General features: G+C 43.4%; 1 protein-coding gene across 1 annotated transcript in view; it reads right to left on the reverse strand.

The window, feature by feature from the left end:
• The window catches only part of LOC121277293 (G protein-coupled receptor kinase 5-like), a 142,484-nt gene that overhangs the window by 46,080 nt on the left and 72,398 nt on the right, over window positions 1–24,006 (reverse strand). The window contains exons 3-4 of the mRNA XM_041186571.1: window positions 17,962–18,074; window positions 4,166–4,243 (exon numbers count right to left, since the gene is read on the reverse strand). Of these exons, the coding sequence (XP_041042505.1) occupies window positions 4,166–4,243; window positions 17,962–18,074 (191 nt within the window). The remainder of the gene's footprint in view (window positions 1–4,165; window positions 4,244–17,961; window positions 18,075–24,006) is intronic.

Genomic DNA, 24,006 nt, shown 5'->3' on the forward strand with positions numbered 1-24,006 from the left:
TGTTAGCATTCCCCCCTCAATAGCTTCATGGTTGAACAGGTTAATGCAGCAGATAGATGGGACTATACGGATCAGGAGGATTCTGGGTACAAATCCTGCATCTGTGCCAAGTACACCGGAGAGGCGGCAGAGTGGCAGACTTTTGGGTATCAGCAATGCCAGACAGGCAGTAGGAGCCAGGCCTATATATATATATATATATATATATATGAACATTCAAATTAGGAGGAGTAGGCCACTCAGCCCCTCAAGCCTGCTCTGCCATTCAATAAGATCGAGGCTGATTGGATTGTAACCTCAACTCACATTCCTACCTACCCCCGATAAACTTTCACCCCCGCACCCCCCACCGCCCATCGCAGCTCATCAGGAATCTGCTATCTAGAGGTGCCTTCACTATGAGGTCATTAATAAATCCTCTTTCATTGCACATTACCAGGTCTATTACAGCCTGCTCCCAGGTTGGCTATGTTCAATGCTAAACATCTCTGCTCGAAGTTGGGAAAACCATACTTTTAAACTATTTTTCATTTAAAATATGGAAAGACACGATTATTTGGATACTTAGATGCTGATGTGGAGTTTTTTTTTTTAAAAAGATAATAAGTTCACCTGGAACTGTCAACAACCAGGCTTCTTCCTGCCCTGCAGGGTATTTGAGGAAGATCCATTTGCTGTTTTTGAACTGCAATCACTTTAATTGATGGGGGAAAAAGAACTGAAGAAAGGCAAAGTGGGAGTAACTTGCTGGAAATTGCAAGGCAGTGAAAAATAAAGCTTAAGTTTTGAACCTACTGATTTTGAAGTCGGTCAGTCAGGGAATAATTGGAGTAAGGAAAGCTACCCTGGCTCGCTCTCTCGCTGCCTTGCCTGAAATTGTGTGTGGCTATCAACCTGTAGCCAGAGAATCCTCATCCGAGTGTAACTTGTCTGCATTTTGGACCTGCAAAGCTGAGACAGGCAAAATTGATCCAGCCAACATGTGTACATTCCCTCCACATCCAAAGCTCCATTGGTGAGAACTTCCAGACATTCAGTGGGACCAACCTTCACGCAAGGGAACTCCAGATCGACAGCCTCAAGGCCCTGTGAACGTTATCCTTTATTTCATAATGCCTATCCTCTAAAGGCCAACTCTATCCATTTGTCCTGTGTGTGTACATGTGCGTGCCTGCATGCGTATTGGGGGAATTTTTAAAAAAGAGATAGATAATTTTACTTCTGGATTACATTCATGTGTTAACTAGTACTTGCAACTTGTTTTGTTTTACAACAGTCATTGAGTCTATTGAAGGAACCCGGTTAAAGTCCCTTTTATTCTGGGTACCAGTAGAGAGGTAAACAATTGGCCATTTTAGTGAGTAAATTAAACTTTCAAACTAAAATGTGGTGGCATAGTGGTATTATCACCAGACTCGTAATCCAGAGACCCAGGGTAATGCTCTGGGGACCCAGGTTCAAATCCCGCCATAGCAGATGGCAAAATTTGAATACAGTAAGAATCTGGAGTTGAAAGTCTAATGATGACCACAAACCTATCTTGTTCACTAAGGTCCTTTTAAAAAAAGTCCTTCATGTCCTTAAAAAAATAGTAACCTGTGGAGCAGTGGGGCTAGATAATAGGCGCACTTCTCCCATCCCGGTCGTAACATCAGAAGAACAAAAAGTGAAACCTCACCAGGGAGAAGCAAGTCAGCAAAGCAGCTGGGTTTGACCAATCGTTTAGATGTGTGCAGAAAAGGATCAGGTTCATTCTGGAAGGACGAGGGCAGGGGGCACAGGGGAACACCACCACCTGAAAGTTCCCCTCCAAATCGCACACTACCCTGACTTGGAACTATATTGCCATTCCTTCATTGTCACTGGGTCAAAATCCTGGAACTTACTCTCTAAAAGGGCTGTGGAAGTTTCAGGATTCCGTGTGGAATACCTTCATCACATGGTCTGAGCGCTCAAGAAAGCATCTCATCACCACCTCCTCAAAGACAATTAGGGATGGGCAATAGATGTTGACCTTGCCATCTTCTGTGAAAGAAAAATGCCCTCAGACTCACTCTCTGTGTCTCCTTCACTATCGCTGGGTCAAAATCCTGGAACTCCCTCCCTAACAGCACTGTGGGTGTAAATACACCGTATGGACTGCAGTGGTTCAAGAAGGCAGCTCACCACCGCCTCCTCAAGGGCAATTCGAGATGGGCAATAAATACCGGTTTAGCCAGCGATACCTACGGCCCATGAAAGAATAAAGAAAAACTGGATAAAAGCACGAGTAGGACACTCATTAGATGCCGATGAGATAGCACCACCCTTCACAGTTACCATGGGAAGTCTGCTCTATACAACCTCCATCACTAGTTTCTGCTAATTGTCGATGGTCCATCCTGGTTAACCTACCCAGGGAAAACACCTTCCCTTCAACTCCTATCACACCCAGCTCTCTCTTTAAAGTGTTGCGACCACAACCGATGTTGGCTGCTGAACAAGCCAAATCCCAGAGGGATTTTAAAATTAAAAGATTTATTAACAAAAAGAAAAAACTTAAGCACACAAGATTAAAGTTACACAGTTGAAACAGTCTTACAAAACGTTCCACTCCCCAAAAAAAACCCACTTGGTCAGAACACACAAGTAAACCTATTGGCACCAGCTCCCATATAGGTTTTAACCAGTAATATCACCCAAAGCAATAACTGCTCCTAATTTAATAACGTATACCACATGACATCCCGCTCTCTTCCACTCCACTGTGGAAAACCGAAGGAAGTTCAGAAACAGACCGCTTTCCGAAAACGAAGACTTTTCTGGCTTGAAACTGGACGGCTGCTTCAAATTCACAACTTTTCTCAGCGCAGAGCTGGTTTCAGAACATCTCCCCCACACAGCCACTACACTCTACTAAACATCGTTCCTTAAATATCCTTTTCCCCTTTATCTTAGATTCCATTGCCCTCAGCAGCTCTTTGAACTCAATTTTTCCAACCTATTTACTGATACATTCAACTTCACCATAGCCTCTCATTACAAGTGCATGCATCTAGCTTCTTTACCTTTCAACTCTCTGCTCCTACAGATAAGCTGTCTTTACTACCCTTCCCCCAGTTTGATTACACACAAACACACAGACTCAGCCTTTACAGAATACCACCATATTCCCAAAATTATTAATTTTTTTTTTAAATTAACATCCACCTTCACAAAAGATTTGTGCCTTCCCTACTCTACAAGGAATGATTTCATGGACTATCGTGGCTCACCTTGGGTAGCTTTGAGCTATTTGTGGGTTCAACTCTCACTCCAGAGACTTGAGCACATAGGCTAGGCTGACACTCCAGTGCAATACCCGGGAGGCCCTACAGTATCAGAGGTGCAGGATGAGATGTTAAACCGAGGAGCTATCTGCCCTGTCAGGTGGGCACTATTGACCCCATGCCACTATTGAAGAAGAGCAAAGAAGTTCTCCCTGGCATCCTTGCCAATTTTATCCCTCATCCAACATCACAAAAATGGATGATCTGTTCTCACTATTATCTGTGGGACCATGTTGTGTTAAAATTGGCTGCCTTCTACAACAGTAGAACAGGAAGGAGTGCATGGCAACCTGAGCATCCCACCCACCTGCTCCCCCCCCCCACCATCTGTCCCACCTGTGACAGTGACTGTAGGTCACGCAGTGGAACTCTCCAGTCACCCGAGAACTCAATTTTTAAGCGTGGAAGCAATTCATCCTCGACCCCGAGGGATAGCCTAAGAGAGAGATTACATCAGTGTGGTACCCCAGCAAGTGCTTCATTGACTGAAGTGCTATGGGACTTCTTGAGCTCGGGAGTTTCACAGTTGAGGCTCTGTCAACAAGTGAGGCTCATTTAAAGATTGCTCACTTGAGTGAGTAAGAGAAGGATGACAAACTCCTGTAACCATACTCTGTCATACATTTGACACCTCCAGCAAAGATTGATGGGGGCAACAGAAAAAGGGGGTGGGAACATAAATGAAATTAAAAAAAGGCAAGAAAGGGAAGATAGAAAACAATTAATTAAATTCGGGATGGCATTTTTAAATCTCAAAAGCGAGAACAGAAAGTGCTACAAACGTATCGTTCTCTACAACTGTGCAAACAATAATGGATTAACGCAAGATTGCACAGAAAAGCTACAAAAGAACATACCCCATTGTTGAAATAAGTCTCTAAAAGCTGGAGTCCACAATCTCGTCGCTTCTCATCTGGAGCCACTTCATAATCTGCCTGGAAACAAATGGCATTACATTTAGAACATTGTCAGCAATATGATGGAGCCAAGATAAGAATTTAAACCATCTGGTGCACCCAAAGTCGCTGCTTCTCATGGGAGCAGAGAGGGGAATTTAATGGCACCTTCTCTTGGATCAGCTACAGGCAAGAAACCTTGTGGTCTTGCTTTGCTACTTCTACTGGTTTTCCTTTCTTTGCTCATTGTGTTCAAATCCCTCCATGGCCTCATCCTTCCCCATCTCTGTACCCACTGATGGCCACACAACTCTCTAGATCTCTGCACTCCTCCAATTCAGGGTTCTTATGCATACTCTACCAGCACTGGCACCCATGCCTTCAGTGGTCTGAGCTCTAAGCTGTGGAACTCCCTCGCATGTCTCACTGCCTCTCTCCTCCTTTATGAAACTGCTCAAAACCTACCTTTTTGACCAAGCATTTGGTCACCTGTATTAATGTTCCCTTTGGCTTAGCGTCAATTTTTGTCCAATGAAGCACCTCAGGACATTGCGCTATATAAAAGGCGCTGTATAAATGCAAGCTGTTGTTGTTTCTTCATTCTTCACCTACTGTCCATAACATTTTTATGCAGTGTTGCACTTTTCACTTCCTTATCCTCATCTCCCTCTGCAGCTCAGAGGGAGCACTTAGCTCACGCTTTCACTTCCTATGATGAACCACCAGCAAACAGCAGGTTTAGAAATGGAAAGGGAGGTGCATTTCAAAAGAAAGTTTTACACCTCTTCCATGATCCAATTCTACCTCTACCCCTGCTCTCACCTTTCTTCTTGGTTCCCACATGCTCCTCTCGATCTTTTAAAAGGTTCTCAAGAGTGGCTCATAGGAACATACAAACAGGGGTAGGTCATTCAGCCCCTCAAGCCTGCTCCGCCATTCAACGAGATCATGGCTGATCACCTAACTCTGCACCATTTTCCTGCACTATGATGTCATTATTATCTATAAACCCATCAGCCTCTGCTTTGAACATACTCAATGACTGAGCATCCACAGCCCTCTGGGGGGGGAGAATTCCAAAGATTCACCACCTTCGGAATGAAGAAATTCCTCCTCATCTCGGTCCTAAATGACCTGCCCCCTATTCTGAGACTGTGTCCCCTGGTTCTAGACACCCCAGCCAGATGAAACATCCTTCCTACATCTACCCTGACCAGCCACTTAAAAGTTTTGTAGGCTTCAATGAGGTCACCTCTTATTCTTCTAAACTCTAGAGAACACAGGCACAGTGTCCTCAAGCTCTTCTCATAGCACAGTCCTGCCATCCTGGAAATTAAGTCTGGTGAACCTCCCCTGCACTCCCTCTATGGCAAGTATATCCTTCCTTAGGGAAGGGGACCAAAACTCTATACAATACTATGGATGTGATCTAACCACGATTCTATACAATTGAACCAAGACATCTTTACTACTGTACTCAATTTCCCTTGTGATGAAGGCCAATATACCATTTGCCTTCCTAAATGCTTGTTGCATCTGCTTTCAGTGACTTATGGGCAAGGACACCCAGGTCCCTTTGGACATAAATGGTGAGAGATTGGGTAGCGTCTAAGAAATACTCTGCACCTCGGTACCTCTGTTCCTCCTACCAAAGTGGATAACCTCACACTTATCTACATTATATTCCATCTGTCATGATCCTGCACACTGAATCTATCCAATTTCCCTTGAAGCCTCTTTGCATCCTCCTCACAACACACATTCCCATCTAGCTTTGTGTCATCCACAAGCTGGGAAATATTACATTTGGTCCTCACATCCAAATCAGTGTTGTAGATTATGGACATCTGGGGCCCCAAGCGCTGATCATTGTGGTACCCCACTAGTCACATAGCACAGTCCTGCCATCCTGGAAATTAAGTCTGGTGAACCTCCCCTGCACTCCCTCTATGGCAAGTATATCCTTCCTTAGGTAAGGGGGCCAAAACTGTACGCAATACTACAGATGTGATCTAACCACGATTCTATACTAAGAATTTATCCCTACTCTCTGCTTTCTAAATCCAAATACCCCACATCCCCCTGGTTCCCCCTAATCTATTCTGCTAATAACATCCTCAAAAAAACCCCAACAGGTTTGTCAAACATGATTTCCCTTTCATAAATCCATGTTGACTCTGTCCAATCAGATCATTTTCTAAGTGATCAGTTATCATATCCTTTATGATAGATTCTAGTATTTTCTCTACTACAGATGTCAGGCTAACAGCTCTGTGGTTCTTTGTTTGCTCTATCCCTCCTTTTTTAAATAGTGGGGTTACATTTTCAACCTTCCAATCAGGAGGCACCATTCCAGGCTCTCTAGGATTTTGAAAGACGACCACCAATGCATTCACCATTGCTTTAGCTACATCTTTCAACACTCTGGGACGTAGCTCAGCAGGTTCAGGGAACCATCAATGTTCAGGCTCATCTATTTCTCCAGTACTACGTTTTTACTAACACTAATTTCTTTCAGGTCCTCATCCCCACTAGTCCCTTGGTTTTCTAGTATTTCTGTGAGGTTTTGTTTTATCTTCCTCCGTGATGACAGACACAAAGTAATTATTTAGATTCTCTGCCATTTCCCTATTCCTCATTATAAATTCTCCTATCTCTGCCTGTAAATGGCCCACATTTGTCTTTGATAATCATTTCCTTCACCTATAGAAACTTTTGCAGTCTGTTCTTATGTTTCTTGATAGCTTACATTCATATGTTATTCTCCCTTTCTTTATCAGTCTCTTGGTTTCGCTTTGCTGAATTCTAAAATGCTACCAATCCTCAGCCTTACCACTTCGCAACTTTATAAGCCTCTTCCGTTGATCTAATCTTTAAATTGCTGTGTTAACCATGGTTGATTTACTTTTCCTTTGTGTTGGGTCTTTGTGCCTTAAAGAAATGCATATTTGTTGTAAACCATGTACTCATTCTTTAAATACTAGCCATTGCCTGTCTATCATCATATCTTTGAATGTATTTTCCCAATCCACCACTGTCATTGATCTCTTCATGTCTGTATTGGAAATTATTTTTTAAAATAGGTAGGGGTGTGTGTGTGCACGTGTGTGTCTTCATTAAAGCCAGCTCATCTAGAGGCTTTGATGAAAAGAAAGAAGGAGATGATGGAATTAGATAAACATGGGGAAGTTTAGAAACAAAAAAAATAGCAGGAGTAGGCCATTCGGCCCTTCGAGCCTGCTCCGCCATTCATTATGATCATGGCTGATCATCCAACTCAATAGCCTGCTCCCGCTTTCTCCCCATACCCTTTGATCCCTTTCGCCCCAAGAGCTTTATCTAACTCCTTCTTGAAAACATACAATATTTTGGCCTCAACTACTTTCTGTGGTAACGAATTCCACAGGCTCACCACTCTCTGGGTGAAGAAATTTCTCCTCATCTCAGTCCTAAATGGTCTACCCCGTATCCTCAGACTGTGACCCCTGGTTCTGGACTCCCCCACCATCGGGAACATCCTTCCTGCATCTACCCGGTCTAGTCCTGTTAGAATTTTACAGGTTTCTACGAGATCCCCCCTCATTCTTCTGAACTCCAGCGAATATAATCCTAACCGACTCAATCTCTCCTCATATGTCAGTCCCGCCATCCCAGGATTCAGTCTGCTAAACTTTCGCTGCACTCTCTCTATAGCAAGAGCTTCCTTCCTCAGATAAGGAGGCCAAAATTGCACACAATATTCCAAGTGTGGTCTTACCAAAGCCCTGTATAATTGCAGCAAGACATCCCTGTTCCTGTACTTGAATCCTCTCGCTATGAAGGCCAACATACCATCTGCCTTCTTTACCGCCTGCTGCACCTGCATGCTTACCTTCAACGACTGGCGTACAAGGACACCCAGGTCTCGTTGCACATTCCCCTCTCTCAATTTATAGCCATTCAAATAATAATCTGTCTTCCTGATTTTGTTACCAAAGTGGATAACCTCACATTTATCCACATTATATTGCATCTGCAATGCATTTGCCCACTCACTCAGCTTGTCCAAATCACCCTGAAGCATCTCTGCATCCTCCTCACAGCTCACCCTCCCACCCAGCTCTGCAAATTTGGAGATATTACATTGAGGCACTCGTCACTGCCTGCCAATCAGAAAAAGACCCATTTATTCCTACTCTTTGTTTCCTGTCTGCCAACCAATTTTCTATCCATCTCAATACACTACCCCCAATCTCATGTGTTTTAGGTGTCAAGGGGGTAATTTACATTTTTAAATAAACCATTCAAAAGAGAGGGTTAAATCTGCACCTAGCTAGAAGACTCCAAGTACTGTGTTTATTTTTTTCTAATAAAATTTGTGGAGTTAAAGAATGCTATTGTTAGAAGAGGTCAAATTAAAAGCATAATGATACAATGGAAATTTACATTCAAAGAGAAAGGAGATTAAGTGTAAGGCAGAGGCATTTTAAGATCCAACAAGTGTAAGAAGCCTGCAGCCTGTAAGACTCAAGCTGCTGTCTGCAAGGACCCAGAGCTGAAAGAAACTCATTTTGAATGCGACTGTCCAGAGTGTGCTTTGCCAAAGGTCTCTTTAAGTCTGTGAGATTTGCTGTTGCCTTAATGGGGGTGTAGCTAAGAGTCAGATTAATTAGGAGATTTTTGTAGTTATTATAATAGTATTTTGTAGACGTATGTATGTGTTTACAATCTTTCTTGTATTAATAAATGTTTAATTTAGTTTTATAAAAAAAAACCTCTTGAAACTTGGTGGTCTTATTACTACTGAATTCAAAGCCAGCATCTCGAAACATACAAATTGCAAAAATGGGTATGACAGTTGTTTCAAGTTTCTCTCTGAGATTTGAACAACTCAGCCTTTACAATCGGCTGTATCATAATAATGACAGCCAACTTGCACCTCATACCTTCATAGTTTTCTTTGTTTAGAGTCAAGACCCTAGTTTTGGACTGAACTACATCATTTTCAAACTTAATGGAAAATTCGATCATATTATGGTCACTCTTCCCTAAAGCTTCTTTAACAACATGATTATTAATTAGTCATTTATTAATTAGTCTCTTCTCATTGTACAATACTAGATCTAAAATAGCCTGTCCCCTAGCTGATTCCTCAGAATACTGCTCTAGAAAACCACTGCCTACCTATTCCAGGAATTCGTCCTCCACAGCACTGGTGCTCATTAGATTTACCCAGTCTATAGATAGATTGAAGTCACCAATGATTACTGCATTACCCTTGTAACATGCACCTCTAATTTCCTGATTTATACCGTGTTCTACATTACCATCAATGTTTGCTGCCCCTTGCTATTTCTTAGCTCCACCCAAACAGTTTCAACATCTTACTCTTCTGATCTAAACTCTCTCACTAACGTACTGATCTCATTCCTTATTATTGGTGCAACCCACACCTTTTTTCTTTTTGACTATCCTTCCTCAATGTCGAATATCTTTGAATATTCAATTTCCAGCCTTGTTCACCCTGCAGGCATGTCTCTGTAATGGCAGCTAGGTCATACCCACTCATTTCTACTTGTCCCATAAATTCACATTTGTTGTGAACTTGTCTTCACTATAGAAGATACAAGTAACATCTCAGAAATAGCTGCATATATGAGGAAATGTAAGGGAGGGAGAAACTCAGGAAAATTACAATCACTAGGGAATGGTATCGAGCAAATTGTTGGAGCTAAGCGCTGACAAATCCCAGAGTCCTGATGGACTTCATCCTCAGGTCTTGAGGTAGTTGATGCATTGGTTTTAATCTTCTAAAATTCCCCAGATTCGGGGAAGGTCCCATTAGATTGGAAAATAGCAAACATAACTCCTTTATTCAAAAAGGGTGTGGGAGACAGAAGGCAGGAAGCTACAGGCCAATTAGCTTAACATCTGGCATAGGGAAAATGTTAGAAGCTATTATTGAAGATATTATGGCAGGGCACTTAGAAAAATTCAAGGCAATCAGGTGGAGTAAACATGGTTTTGTGAAAGGGAAATCATGTTTAACCAATTTATTGGAGTTCTTTGGAAGAGTCACATGTGCTGTGGATAAAGGGGAACTGGTGGATGTGCTGTAGTTAGGTTTCCAAAAGGCATTTGGTGAGGTGCTACATCAAAGATTATTGCGGAAAATAAAAGTTCCTGGTGTACGGGATAACATATTGGCATGGGTAGAAGACTTGTTAGCAAACCGGAAACACAGAGTAAATATTATTGGAGGTAATTTTCTGTATGACGGATGTAACGAGTGGTGTACTGGTCAGTGCTGGGGCCTCAACCTTTTACAATTTATATAAATGACTTGGATGAAATGACTGAGGTTGCTAAATTAGCTGAAGGCACAAAGATAAGGAGCAAAGTAAGTTGTGAAGAGGGCGTAAGGAGACTACAAAGTGACATAGGTGGGTTAAATGAGAGGGCAAAGATCTGGCAAATGGAGTATAACGTGGGCATTTGTGAAATTGTCCACTTTGACAGGAGGAATAAAAAAGAAGCTTATTATCTGAATGGTGAGAGATTGCAGAGCTCTGAGATCTCGATGTTTCTAGTGCATGAGTCATGAAAGGCTAGTAAGCAGATACCGCAAGTAATTAGGAAAGCTAATGGAATGTTATCATTTATTCTGAGGGGAATTGATTCCAAAATTAAGGAGATTATGCTTCAGTTGTACAGAGCATTGGTAAAACCACATCTGGATTACTGCATACAGTACTGGTCTCCTTACTTAAGGAAGGATGTAAATGCATTAAATGCAGTTCAGAGAAGGTTTACTGTGCTAATACCAGGAATGGGCGGGTTGTCTTATGAGGAAAGGTTGGACAGGCTGGGCTTGTATCCGCTGGAGTTTAGAAGAGCAAGAGGCAACTTGATTGAAACCTTTAAGATCCTGTGGGGTTTGACATAGTGAATGTGGAAAGGATGTTTCCTCTTGTGGGACAATCTAGAACTAGGGGTCACAATTTAAAAAATAAGGGGTGGCTATTTAAGACAGGGAGGAGGAGAAATTTTTTCTCTCAGAGGGTCGTGAATCTTTGGAACTTTGCTTCCACTGCCTTTTGAGGAAGGGAATCTTTGAATATTTTTAAGGCAGTGCTACATGGATTCTTGATAAACAAGGAGGTGAAAGGTTAATTGGGATAGGCGGGAGGTTACAATCAGATTGGCCATGATTTTATTGAACGGCTGAACAGGCTCGAGGGGCCGATTGGCCTCCTCCTAATTTGTATCTTCATATGTTCAAATGCTGTGTGCATTCAGGTAGAGTGCCTTTAATTCTGTTTTTTAAAGATTACTCTGTATTTTTGACTCTATTTGATGCTGGCATTTGCTTCTGCTGCCTTCCATTTACATTTACTGCTTTTCTACTTCCCATTACCAGCTTTCTTTTTCTCCTATCCGAATTCCCTCACACGCTAGCTTAAACCTGCCCAACAGCACTAGCAAATCTCCCTGCCAGAATATTAGCCCTGGTCCTGATGAGGTGTAACCTGTCCTCCTTGTTCGGGTCCCACCTGCCCCAGAACCAGTTCCAATGGCCCAGAAATCTAAAGTCTTCCCTCCTACACTATTTGTGTACAGTTGCGTGTTCGTTCGTGCAATCCTCTTATTTTGACGCTCACCAGCACATGGTACTGGGGGTAATCCTGAGATTACGGCCTTAGATGTCCCGCTTTTCAATCCCTTTCCTAGTCCCTTAAAATCTGTTTTCAGGACCTCATCCCTCATTCTACCTATGTCATCAGTACCAACGTAGACCACGACCTCTGGCTGTTCATCCTCCCCCAAAAGGATGTCCTGCAGCTGCACAGTGACACCCTTGACCCTGGCATCAGGAAGGCAATATGTCACAATAAAAACAGAAAATGCTGGAAAAATTCAACTCTGAAGAAGAGTAATATGGACTCGAAACATTAACTCTGTTTCTCTCTCCATGGATGCTGCCAGACCTGCTGCGTTTTTCCAGCATTTTCTATCCTTATTTCACATTTCCAGCATCCACAGTATTTTGCTTTTATCTTAGGAGGCAATATACCATCCTGGAGGTAGGTCTACGGCTACAGGAATGGCTATCTGTTCCCCTAAATAATGATTCCCCTATTATTATTGCTCTTCATCCACTCCTCCTGTCCAGATGAGCCACCCATGGTGCCACAGACTTGGTTCTGGCTGCACTCCTCTGAGGAAGCAACACCCTCACCAGTATCCAAAACAGAAAACCAATTAGTGAGCAAGATTGACTTAGGGGACTGGTGCACCACCTGACTGGCACTCTTCGGCTTTCTGGAGGTCACCCATTCACTTTCGGCTTGCATGCTCCCAACCTACAGTGTGACTTGCATTATTCACGTAGTTCTCAGCTTTATAGATGCACCACAGTGACCCCAGCCATTGCTCAAGCTCCAGAACCCAGAACTGATGTTTCTGCAGTTGGGGACACTTCCTGTACATGTGCTCGTCTAGGCCATGTGAAGCATTCACAACTCCCACATGTCACAGGATGCACATTCCACACAGTCAAGCTGCCCTACCATACCTTAAGCTTACTTTCGGACTGTTTATCATAAATTGAAAATGAGAAAGTAGAAGCAGGATTACTCAACCAATCAGCTCCTTCTCCTGTGTCTATAAGGTAGGTGCTTAAGGGTTATGTAACACAAGGGTTGTGTTTTCACAACCTTCTCCTCTGTGGAAAATGCCTAACCGCCTGATACATGGTAAATAAGAAAAAGACAAAAGAATGCTTGAATCAAGCAAAGGCCCATTTTGCCCATCAAATTGGTCCTTTCATGCAGAGGCTTCGTCTCTCTCTAGGACTCGATACTCTCTCGTTAATCAATGAAGCCTATTAATACATCTCTAACTTACCAATCCTTTCTATCGGTTTTGATTTATGTCCTTTTCACAGGACCTGGAACTAATTACCATTTTTAGCACTAAGTTGAAAGCAAAATACTGCGGATGCTGGAATATCTGAAATAAAAACTAAAGAATGCTGGAAAAACTCAGCAGGTCTGGACACAGAGAAACAGAGTTAATCTTTTGAGTGCGTATGACTCTTCATAGCATGAAGAGTCATTGGGTCTTGAAAGTTTAACTCTGTTTCTCTGTGGCCAGACCCGCTGAATTTTTCCAGTATTTTTTGTTTTTTTTTTTTAACTATTTTTAGCAACAGCTTCACATATTCATTACCCTGTTTTGGGGAGAAAATTGTGTTAATCTCCAACATTGCTCAAGGATTGAGGTTTAGGAACTTCTGCCCACTTCGATCATCCATCGAAATTGAAATCTACAGTTCGCTCTGACATCATTCAACTATCCACCTAGAACAACGTCATTGTTCACAGAATCACAGAGCAGAAGAGGCCCTTCGGTCCATCGAGTCTGCACCAACACGTGAGAAACACCTGACCTACCTACCTAATCCCATTTACCAGCACTTGGCCCATAGCCCTTGAACGTTATGATGTGCCAAGTGCTCATCCAGGTACTTTTTAAAGGATGTGAGGCAACCCGCCTCCACCATCTTCCCAGGCAGTGCATTCCAGACCGTCACCACCCTCTGGGCAAAAAAGGTTTTCCATACATTCCCCCCTAAACTTCCTGCCCCTCACCTTGAACTTATGCCCCCTTGTGACTGACCCTTCAACTAAGGGGAACAGCTGCTCCCTATCCACCCTGTCCATGCCCCTCATCATTTGTACACCTCAATCTGTTAAACTGGAAGTACATTCCAAAGTGTTAATCCCTCTTTGCGAAGACCTTTCAACAGTTTCAGCCTATCGCTGTGTCAAGTTGTATTAAATGGGCAGGGTAAAGTTTGGAAATTAGGAAGAGATAAGCTTGGCACTTGACACATCGAAATTGTGGGCATCGAACTCAGGTCCTACCAACTAAAAGCAAAATACTGCAGATGCTGGAAATCAGAAACATAAATAGAAAATACTGAAAACACTCAGGTCAGGCAGCAGCTATGGAGAGAGAAACTGTGTTACCGTTTCAGGTTCAGCTTTCATCAGAACTGGGAGAAGTCAGAGTTGTAACAGTTCTAAGCAAGCGTAGAGACAAGGAAAATGGGAGAGGGAGGAAAGAATATAAGGGAAGGTCTGTGAACGGGTGGAAAGCAGGTGTGATTCAGTGGCAAAAGAGATGGTGATGCCGGGGTAAAGGGGTAGCAATGGGACAAGTGAAGAAACAAAACTTGGGTCTAGAGAAGGTGTAAATGGCAGCAGGATTATTACCAACACCTGCTGTCCGAAACGAAGGGAAGTAGAGGTTACAACTTGAAATTGTTGAACTCAATGATGAATCCAGAAGGCTCAAAAGATGAGGTACTGTTTCTCAAGCTTCTGTTGAGTTTCAGGAGAACAATACTGGAGGCTGAGGGCAGAGAGGTCAGGAAACAGAGTACAGGCATCTCTACTTACTGAGGAAGGAGCAGATCCCTGGGGATCCAGCAGCATCAGGGACCCAGAATCTATGGCACTATTGACTGACCATCAGATTAGCCTGGATTTTCTATTCGCTTCATGGGCTCGCTAAAAAAAAAAAGCACCTAGACACCGAGCAGGTGAAGGGTCTCTCAGGTCTCATTACTAAGACTAGCCTTCAATTCCAGATTTTATTAGCCGAATTTAAATTCAGCCAGCTGCCATAGTGGACTTGTACCCAAAGACTGAGCCTGGGCCTCCGGATTACTAGTCCAATGACATTGCCACTACGCCCACATCTCCCCAAAACTACTAATTACTCAGAGCTCAAGGAAGAGTCACCAGTGTGGTTCCTGGCCTCAGGGAACGGAGTGACGAATGAAGGTTTAAGAAATTCGACTAAATTTCGCCAGAGCAAAGAAAACAGGAGAGAGAGAGACAATCCAGGATTTTAAACATTGAAAAGTTGCAGTTGACAATCTAGTGATAAGCAGCAAGAACCAGGCCCAACTTAGCACTCACTATCCCAACTGGCATCAAGACGTAAAGTAACTTTGCCATTAACTCAGCACAGACAACTTCAGCCAGCCACTGTTAACCAGCGGAAAAGCCGTTTCCCTATTACATGCAAGGTTTAATTAAGTCTAAACCGAATCCAGTTTGTATCAGCTAATTGCATTATCAGACGTTGCAAAGGCTTTGGGCCCTGACAACATTCCAGCAATGGTACTGGAGACTTGGGCTCCATGACTAGCCACACCCCTAGCCAAGCTGTTCCAGGGCAGCCACAACACTTGTAAGTACCCAGCAATGCAGAAAATTGCCCAGGTATGTCCTGTCCACGAATAGCAGGACACATCCAACCTGGCCAGTTACCTTCCCATCAGTCTACCCTCAATCATCAGCAAACTGATGCAAGGTCATAGAGTCAGAGTTTACAGCACAGAACCAGGCCCTTCAGCCCATCATGTCACTGCCAGCCATCAAACACCTATCTATTCTAATCCCATTTTCCAGCACTTGGCCCGTAGCCCTGTTATCAGTGTTATCAAGCGGCATACATTCAGGAATAACCTGCTCATTGACACTCAGTTTGGATTCCACCTGGGTCACTCAGCTACTGGCCTCATTACAGCCTTAGTCCAAACATGGACAAAAGAGCTGAATTCCAGAAGGGAGGTGAGTGTGACTGTTCTTGACATCAAGGCAGCACATGACCAAAACTGGAATCAATGGGAATCAAAGGAAAAATTCTCCACTGGTTGGAGTCATACCTAGCTCAAAGGAAGATGGTTGTACTTGTCGGAGGTCAGTCATCTCAGTTCCAGAACATCACTGCAGGATGGTAGTTTCCAAGGCTCAGCCATCTTCAGCTGCTTCATCAATGACCTTCCTTCTATTGTATGGTCAGGAGTGGGGATATTCGCTGATGATTGTACAATGTTCAGCGCCATTTGTGACCTCTCAAATATTGAAGCATTCCATATGCATATGCAGCAAGACCTGGACAACATTCTGTACTTGGATTTCCAGAAGGCATTTGATAACATGCCACATCAAAGATTATTGCAGAAAATAAAAGCCCATGTGTAGGTGGTAACATTGTAGCCTGGATAGAAGATTGGCTGGCTGGCAGAAAACAGAGATATACATAAATGGGTCTTTATCTGATTGGTAGGATGTGCTGAGTGGAGTCCCGCAGGGATTTATGCTGGGGTCTCAACTTTTTACAATTTATATCAATGACTCAGATGATGGGAGTGAAGACATGATAGCTAAACTTGCAGACCACACAGAGAGGGTAGGATTGAGAAACATCAACCACTTCTTCAAATCATCCAAAGTAGCCTTGGCTCAGTGGGTAGAACCAAGTCAGAAGGACATGGGTTCAAATCCCATTGAACAATAAATAACAATCTCATGAAATTATTCAAAGAAGTGAAGGGGATTTTTTCCTGGTGTCCTGACAAACATTATCCCTCAACTAACACCTTAAAAAAAAACTATCTGGTCACATATCTCATTGCTATTTGAGAGAGCTTATTGTGCATGAAATTTGGCTGCCACAATTCATACATTACAACAGTGACAAGTCTTCACGTACTTCATGAACTAGCTATGAAGTATCTGGGCAAGTCCCGAGGTCATGAAAGCGAGTTGTACGATTTCGTGACTTTCTTGGGAAAGGTAAGGGAAGAAAATTGGCTGGGGCAAAGAAAAACACAACACGAATTTCGTTTCCAAACAATAAGCCTTTGTTTCCCCAATTATAAAGACCCAACTTCGCGAATACCAGTGTGGTTTGATTCACTTTAGAGTTTTCCCGTCAGGCCAAGTCCTTCCACCACACCAGCGTACTGCGTATCACCAAGGGATTGTTTATTTGTACAATGGAGTGACTGCATGAGGTCAGCATCAAAGGCCATTCTCAGATTTAATTCTGGCTCCTTTCACATCCCCAATTTTAACTGCAGCACCCTTGACGCTTGTGCCTTCAGCTGCTCCGAATCTCTTTCTAAACCTCTCTGCCTTTCTTTCCTCCTTTAAGATGCTCCTTAAAATCTACCTCTTCGACCAAGTCTTTTGTCACCTGCCCTAATAACTCTATGCGGCTTGGTGTCAATTTTTGTTTGATATTTGATCCTGTGAAGTACCTTGGGACATTTGACTATGTTAGAGGAACTTTACCAAATACAACTTGCTGCCATTGACTCTACCAGAGAGAGGAGGTTTCTCTTTCCAAAGCAAGTCACTTGGATCTGATAAGGTGGTTGCATTTGCCACAAGTAACTGGGCAAAGGTAATATATAAATATACGTCTTTTGTTTCTTTCTTTTCATTTGTCACACACAAACCCCCTACGGATACAAGACATTTAAATAGTTTGTGATAAACCATTAGTGAATCTTACATTGATTCTCAGTCAAGATTACCCTGCACCATTCCAGTGCCTGTGTGTTAACTCAGTCTACCTTGTGAATTCCGTGTATGACTTTTAGTCGATGATTATCTTGTTAAGCTTGGTTTGGATTTCAACCAAGTAGTGCAGCTGTCACCAGATGAGAGTAAATCGTATGACAACACGCTTAGGGGGAAACAGATTTCTGGGGTTTTTCTCATGCCATTTCTGGGTGTGTTGTAGACTAATTGGTTGAGATTGATGGTTGTGATTTGTCAACAGCTCCATTATTGATATGTCAGGTAACTACCAGGGCGGTAGAAGGCAAACCAGATGGACCTTGGTTTTTTTCCTAGAGCAATTCCAATTTTCCTATTTGGGTGTGAAGGTTGGGTGAAATAAAGACTAACCACAGCATCCAGGAATTCAATGCATCTCTTCAATTCTGTTCGGGTCTCGCAGAACTGCCTGAAAAGGTTCCTTCCAATCGGCTGCTTGTCACAGAGGCTGTAGTAATCCCTTTCTGAAAAAAAACAAAGTAGTTTATTCATCTCAGGAGCACAGAAGCCACAGCATAGTCCACATGATACCCGTAGCCCACGTTGTACAAATCCACAGGAATGTTTAATATTCTTGGAGGATAGTGGTTATCCAGATAATATATTCGATTTTCAAAAGTCAAAAGCTCCAGAACAAGCTTCCCATGGAATTAATCAGCTAGAGTAAAGTGTGAAGTAATGCACTTGGGGAGGGCTAACAAGGCAAGGGGTTACACTATGAATGGTAGGGACCCTGGAAAGTACTGAAGATCAGAGGGACCTTGGTGTGTATATCCACAGATCTCTGAGGGTAGATAAGATGGTTAAGAAGGCAGATGGGTAACTTGCCTTTATTAGCCGAGGCATAGAATACAAGAGCAGGGAGGGTACGCTGGAACTGGTTAGGCCACAACTGCAGTACTGCGTACAGTTCTGGTCGTCACATTATAGAAAGGATGTAATTGCGCTGGAGAGGGTGCAGAGGAGATTTACCAGGATGCTGCTTGGGCTGGAGAGTCTGAGCTATGAGGAAAGATTGGATAGGCTGGGGTTGTTTTCCTTGGAGCATCAAAGGTTGAGTGGGGACCTGATAGAGGTGTATAAGATTATGAGAGGCATAGATAGGATGAATAGGGGGGCACTTTTTCCTTTAGTAGAGGGGTCAATAACCAGGGGGTTAGTTTTAAAGTAAGAGATGGAAGGCTAAGAGGGGCCAAGCGCTGGAAAATAGGATTAGTGTAGTCAGATCTTTGTTGACCGGCACAGATACGATAGGCCGAATGGCCTCCTTCTGTGCTGTAAAAGTCTATGAGTCTATTTAGTGCCACTATGCTCCCTCCCTGCTCACCCAACTTCTTGAAGTTACAGGAACCCTCTTATTTCACACAAGAAAAGAAAGAATGGGTAGATCCTGGAACCCTCTCCCTCCCAAAATAAGTTTTGAGGCTGAGATTCAACTGAAAATTTCAAAACTGAGGTTGATGGATATTTTTAGGCAAGGGTATTAGGCAGTTACAGGCCAAGGCTCCTTCAACAGCACCTTCCAAACACGCAACCTCTACCACTTAGAACAAGAACAACAGGCATATAGGGATACCACTACCTGCAACTTCCCCTCCAATGACAGGCCATCCTGAGTTGGAACCACATCGGTTATTCCCTTCCTCATTGCTGGGTCAAAAATCATAGAACACCGTGGTACCTACTCCACACGGACTGCAGTGGCTCAAGAAGGTGGGTAACCACCACTTTCTTGAGGGCACTTGGGATGGGCGATAAATGCTAGTCCTGCCAGCAATGCTCACATCCCACAAGGGAAAAAAAAGAGTTGGTTAAATGAAGTGAATCTGGAAGCCAGCCATGATCTAATTGAACAAGGCTAAATGGCCTACTCCTGTTCCTGTGGGATATCAAGTTAACATTTCAGGCACGACACTTCCTTCTAATGCTAATCAACCCGTTCTGCACTTCCCAGCATTATTATTTATCTATTTATGGTGGTGGAAAATTAAACAAGGGAATACAGGGGAAGATCAAACAGAAAAAGAAAGCGTACGATAGGCACAAAGAACTAAGCACTGCAGATAGTCTAGACGAATATAGGAAGTGCAGGGACGAAGTAAAAAAGAAAATAAAAGAGAGGGCATGAAAAAAGGTTAGCAAGTAAAGTTAAAGATAACCCAAAGATGTTTTACCAATACATTAATGCTAAAATGTTAGTTAAGGAAAAAGTGGGATCTATCAGAGATGAAGATGGAAACTTGTGTGTAGATACAGAGGCTGTGGGAAGGGTTTTGAATGAATATTTTGTCTCCATGTTTACAAAGGAAAAAGAGGATGTAGATATAGCAGTCCAGGAGAAACACCGCAAGATATTGGACGGGATTGTCATAAAGAGAGAGGAAGTCCTCGTAGGGTTGAAATCCTTGAAAGTTAAGTCAAGTCACCAGGGCCAGATGGATTGTTTCCGAGGCTGCTGAAGGAAGTCAGGGAGGAGATAGCAGATGCTCTGAGGATGATTTTCCAATCTTCATTAGATACAGGGGAGGGACCAGAGGACTGGAGAAATGCAAATGTAGTTCCATTGTTTAAAAAGGGATCAAAGGAAATGCCAAACAATTATAGGCCAGTTAGTCTTACATCGGTGGTGAGCAATTAGTAGAATCAATCCTGAGAGATAAGATTAACTGTCATGTGGAAAGGCATGGATTTGTTAAAGGAAGATCTTGCCTCACAAATTTGATTGAATTCTTTGAGGAAGTGACAAGAAGGGTTGATGAAGGTAGTGCAGTGGATGTTGTGTACATGGATTTTAGCAAAGCATTTGACAAGGTCTCACATGGCAGATTGGTCAGGAAAGTAAAAGCCCATTGGATTCAGGGTAATGTGGCAAACTGGATAAAAGGTTGGCTTTGTAACAGGAAACAAAGGGTAATGGTTGATGGACACCCTTGCGAATGGAAAGTTCTCTCAAGTGGTGTTCCACAGGGCTCAGTGTTGGGACCCTTGCTGTTTGTATTATATATTAACAATTTGGACTTGAATGTGGGGGGCACGATTGGGAAATTTGCAGATGACACAAAGATTGGCCGAGTAGTAGATAGTGTAGAGGATAGCCATAATCTCCAAAACGATATAGATGGGTTGGTGGAGTGGGCGGTAAAGTGGCAGATGGATTTTAACATAGAGAAGTGTGAGGTCATACATTTGGGGAGGTCAAACAGTTACAGGGATTACACAATAAATGGGAATATACTAAGAGGGGTAGATGAAGTGAGAGATCTTGACGTACAAGTACACAGGTCCCTGAAGCAGCAGTTCAAGTAGACAAGGTTGTAAAGAAGACATATGGAATGCTCTCCTGCATTGGCAGAGGTATAGAATACAAAAGTAAGGATATAATGCTGGAATTGTATAAAACACTGGTGAGGCCACAACCGGAGTATTGTGTGCAGTTCTGGTCACCACATTACAGGAAGGACGTAATAGCTCTGGAGAGAATGCAGAGGTGGTTTACAAGAATGTTGCCAGGGTTGGAAAAGTGTAGCTACGAGGAGAGATTGGATAGGTTGGGGCTATTTTCCTTAGAACAAAGAAGGCTGAGAGGTGACTTGATTGAGGTGTACAAAATTAGGAGGAGAATAGATAGAGCGGACAGGATAAAACTGTTTCCCTTGGTGGAGAATTCTAGAAGCAGGGGACATAGATTCAAGATAAGTGGCAGAAGGTGTAAGGGGGACATGAGGAAGAACTTTTTTACGCAGAGGGTAGCGGATGTCTAGAATTCGCTGCCCAAGTTGGTGGTAAAAAGCACCTGGATCTGCACCTTAAGTGCTGTAAGGTGCAGGGCTATAAGGCAAGTGCAGGAAGATGGGATTAGAAAGGGCACCTGGGTGTCTTCGGGCTGGCATGGACAAGACGGGCCAAATGGCCTCCTTCTGTGCTATAACTTTTCTATGGTTCTATGGTTCTAACGCACAGGAGGGGGGTCCACAAATATCCCCGTCCTCAATGATGGGGGTGCCCAGCATATCAGTGCAAAAGATAAGGCTGAAGCATTTGCTACAATCTTCAGTCAAAAGTGCCAAGTGGATGATCCATCTTGGTCTCCCCTTGAGGTCCTCAACATCACAGATGCCAGTCTTCAGGCAATTTGATTTACTCCACGTAATATCAAGAAACGGCTGAAGGCATTGGGTTCTGCAAAGGCTATGGGCCCTGACAACATTCGAGGAATAGTTGTGAAGCTTCTGCTCCAGATCTAGCTGCACCCTTAGCCAAGCTGTTCTTGTACAGCCACAACACTCACATGTACCTGGCAATGTAGAAATCTGACTACTTATTTCCTATCCACAAAAAGCAAGATAAATCCAAACTGGCCAACTACCGCCCCATCAGCCTACTCTCGATCATTAGTAAAGTGATGGAAGGGGTTGCCAATACTGTTACCAAGCAGCACTTACTCAGCAATAACCTGCTCACTGATGCTCAGTTTGGGTTCCACCAGGGCCACTCAGCTCCTGACTTCATTACATTCCTTAGTCCAAACATGGACAGAAATGCTGGACTTGAGGCGAGGTGAAAGTGACTGCTTTTGACATCAAGGCAGCATTTGACCTGAGTGTGGCATCAGGGAGCCCTCGAAAAACGAGTCAATGGAAATCAGGGGGGAAAACACTCCACCAGTTGGAGTCATACCTAACACAAAAGGAAGGTGGTTATGGTTGTTGGAAGTCAATCATCTCAACCCCAGGGCATCATTGCAGGAGTTCCTCAGGGTAGTGTCTGAAGCAGTCTGTGCCCATATGCAGCAAGGCCTAAACAACATTCAGCAGCAGTTCAAGGCAGCTCACCACCACCTTCCCAAGGGCAATTGGGCTTGGGCAATAAATGCTGACCTAACCAGCGAAGCCCACCTCCCATAAATGAATTTTTTAAAATTAGGACAAATGTACAATAGGTGCAGTGTGCCAGCAAGTGGGGGGAGGGGGAGGAATGGAAACCGACCCCAGAGGTGGGAACTTCAATCTAGTGAACAGCTCTGTCTCGTCCTCCCTTGTCTGGAGGAAACTGTGGCATTTATTATCCTCCGACTTCCTCTTACAAAAGTGGTTGTGCATTGACACAAGTCTGAAACTGGAGAAGCTATAACAAAGTGTTCAGAAGTAAAAACAGAAAGTGCTGGAAAAACTCAGCAGATCTGGCTGTGGAGAGAGAAACAGAGTTAAGATTTTGAGTCAATGATTCTTCTTCAGAACTGATTAGAAGGTTGCATGCTCCTCATTCTTACTCGTTGATCTGATTTCCCCCCACCCCTCCTCAACCTCCACCCCCACAAATATTGGGAGATCCAATATGGTATCTAACAGGTTCTTGGCAGCAGTCACCCTGAACTCACCCAAATTCCTGATGACCAACGCCACCATATAAAGAAATTATTTCCCTGCACTGATCCCAGCATTGGTTCAGGTTTGTGAAGCAGTGCTCCTTTGTCCTGCCACATTAGTCTATCTGAAAATCTTCTCCCAGGATCTTTTTAAGCCCTCATTGAGTTAAGTTTTATATTTTTAAACAGGTCTCGGGATTGAGAAGAGTGCCAAGCTGGCAAAGCCATGTTTATCAATCATTCCTGGTTTCCCTGAGGTGGTAGTTGGCCCCTCTCTTTGAACCATTGGAGTCTGTCTGGTGATATTCTTCCCATTATAGTGTTCCATAAGGAATTTAGGGATTTTGACTCAGCAATGAAGAGGGAATAGCAATATACGTCCAAGCCCTGATGGTGTGAAACCTCATGATGAGCTTTAAAGACTCAACAGCTGCAGTTTACCAAGTCATTCCTACATAACTTCCCTCCAATGCCATCAGTCAGCCTCGCTGCTCTCCTGAATGATCCTCGACTCAAACCGCACGTAGTATTCAAGGCGCAGACTATACGGTGCACTCACTCTTTCAGCTTTATCTCTAGGCATCTGAACTCAATTAATTGCCAATTAATTATATTGCCAACACGGGGTAGTGTGAACTTGTCCACTTTGGCAGGAAGAATAGAAAAGTGCCATATTATCTAAATGAAGAGAGAGATTGTAGAACTCTATAGCACAGAGGGAGCTGGGTGCTCTGGTACATTTTTAAAAATTCATTCATGGGATTTGGGTGTCACTGGCTGGGCCAGCATTTACTACCCATCCTTAGTTGCCCTTGAGAAGGTGGTGGTGAGCTGCCTTCTTGAACCGCTGCAGTCCATGTGGTGTAGGTACACCCACGGTGCTGTTAGGAAGGGAGTTCCAGGATTTTGAGCCAGTGACAGTGAAGGAACAGCAACATATTTCCACGACAGGATGGTGAGTGACTTGGGGGGGATCTTCCAGATGGTGCTGTTCCCATCTATCTGCTGCCCTTGTCCTTCTAGATGGCAGT

The sequence above is a fragment of the Carcharodon carcharias genome, chromosome 4 (genome assembly GCF_017639515.1).
Source record: "Carcharodon carcharias isolate sCarCar2 chromosome 4, sCarCar2.pri, whole genome shotgun sequence".
Taxonomy (NCBI): Eukaryota; Metazoa; Chordata; class Chondrichthyes; order Lamniformes; family Lamnidae; genus Carcharodon; species Carcharodon carcharias.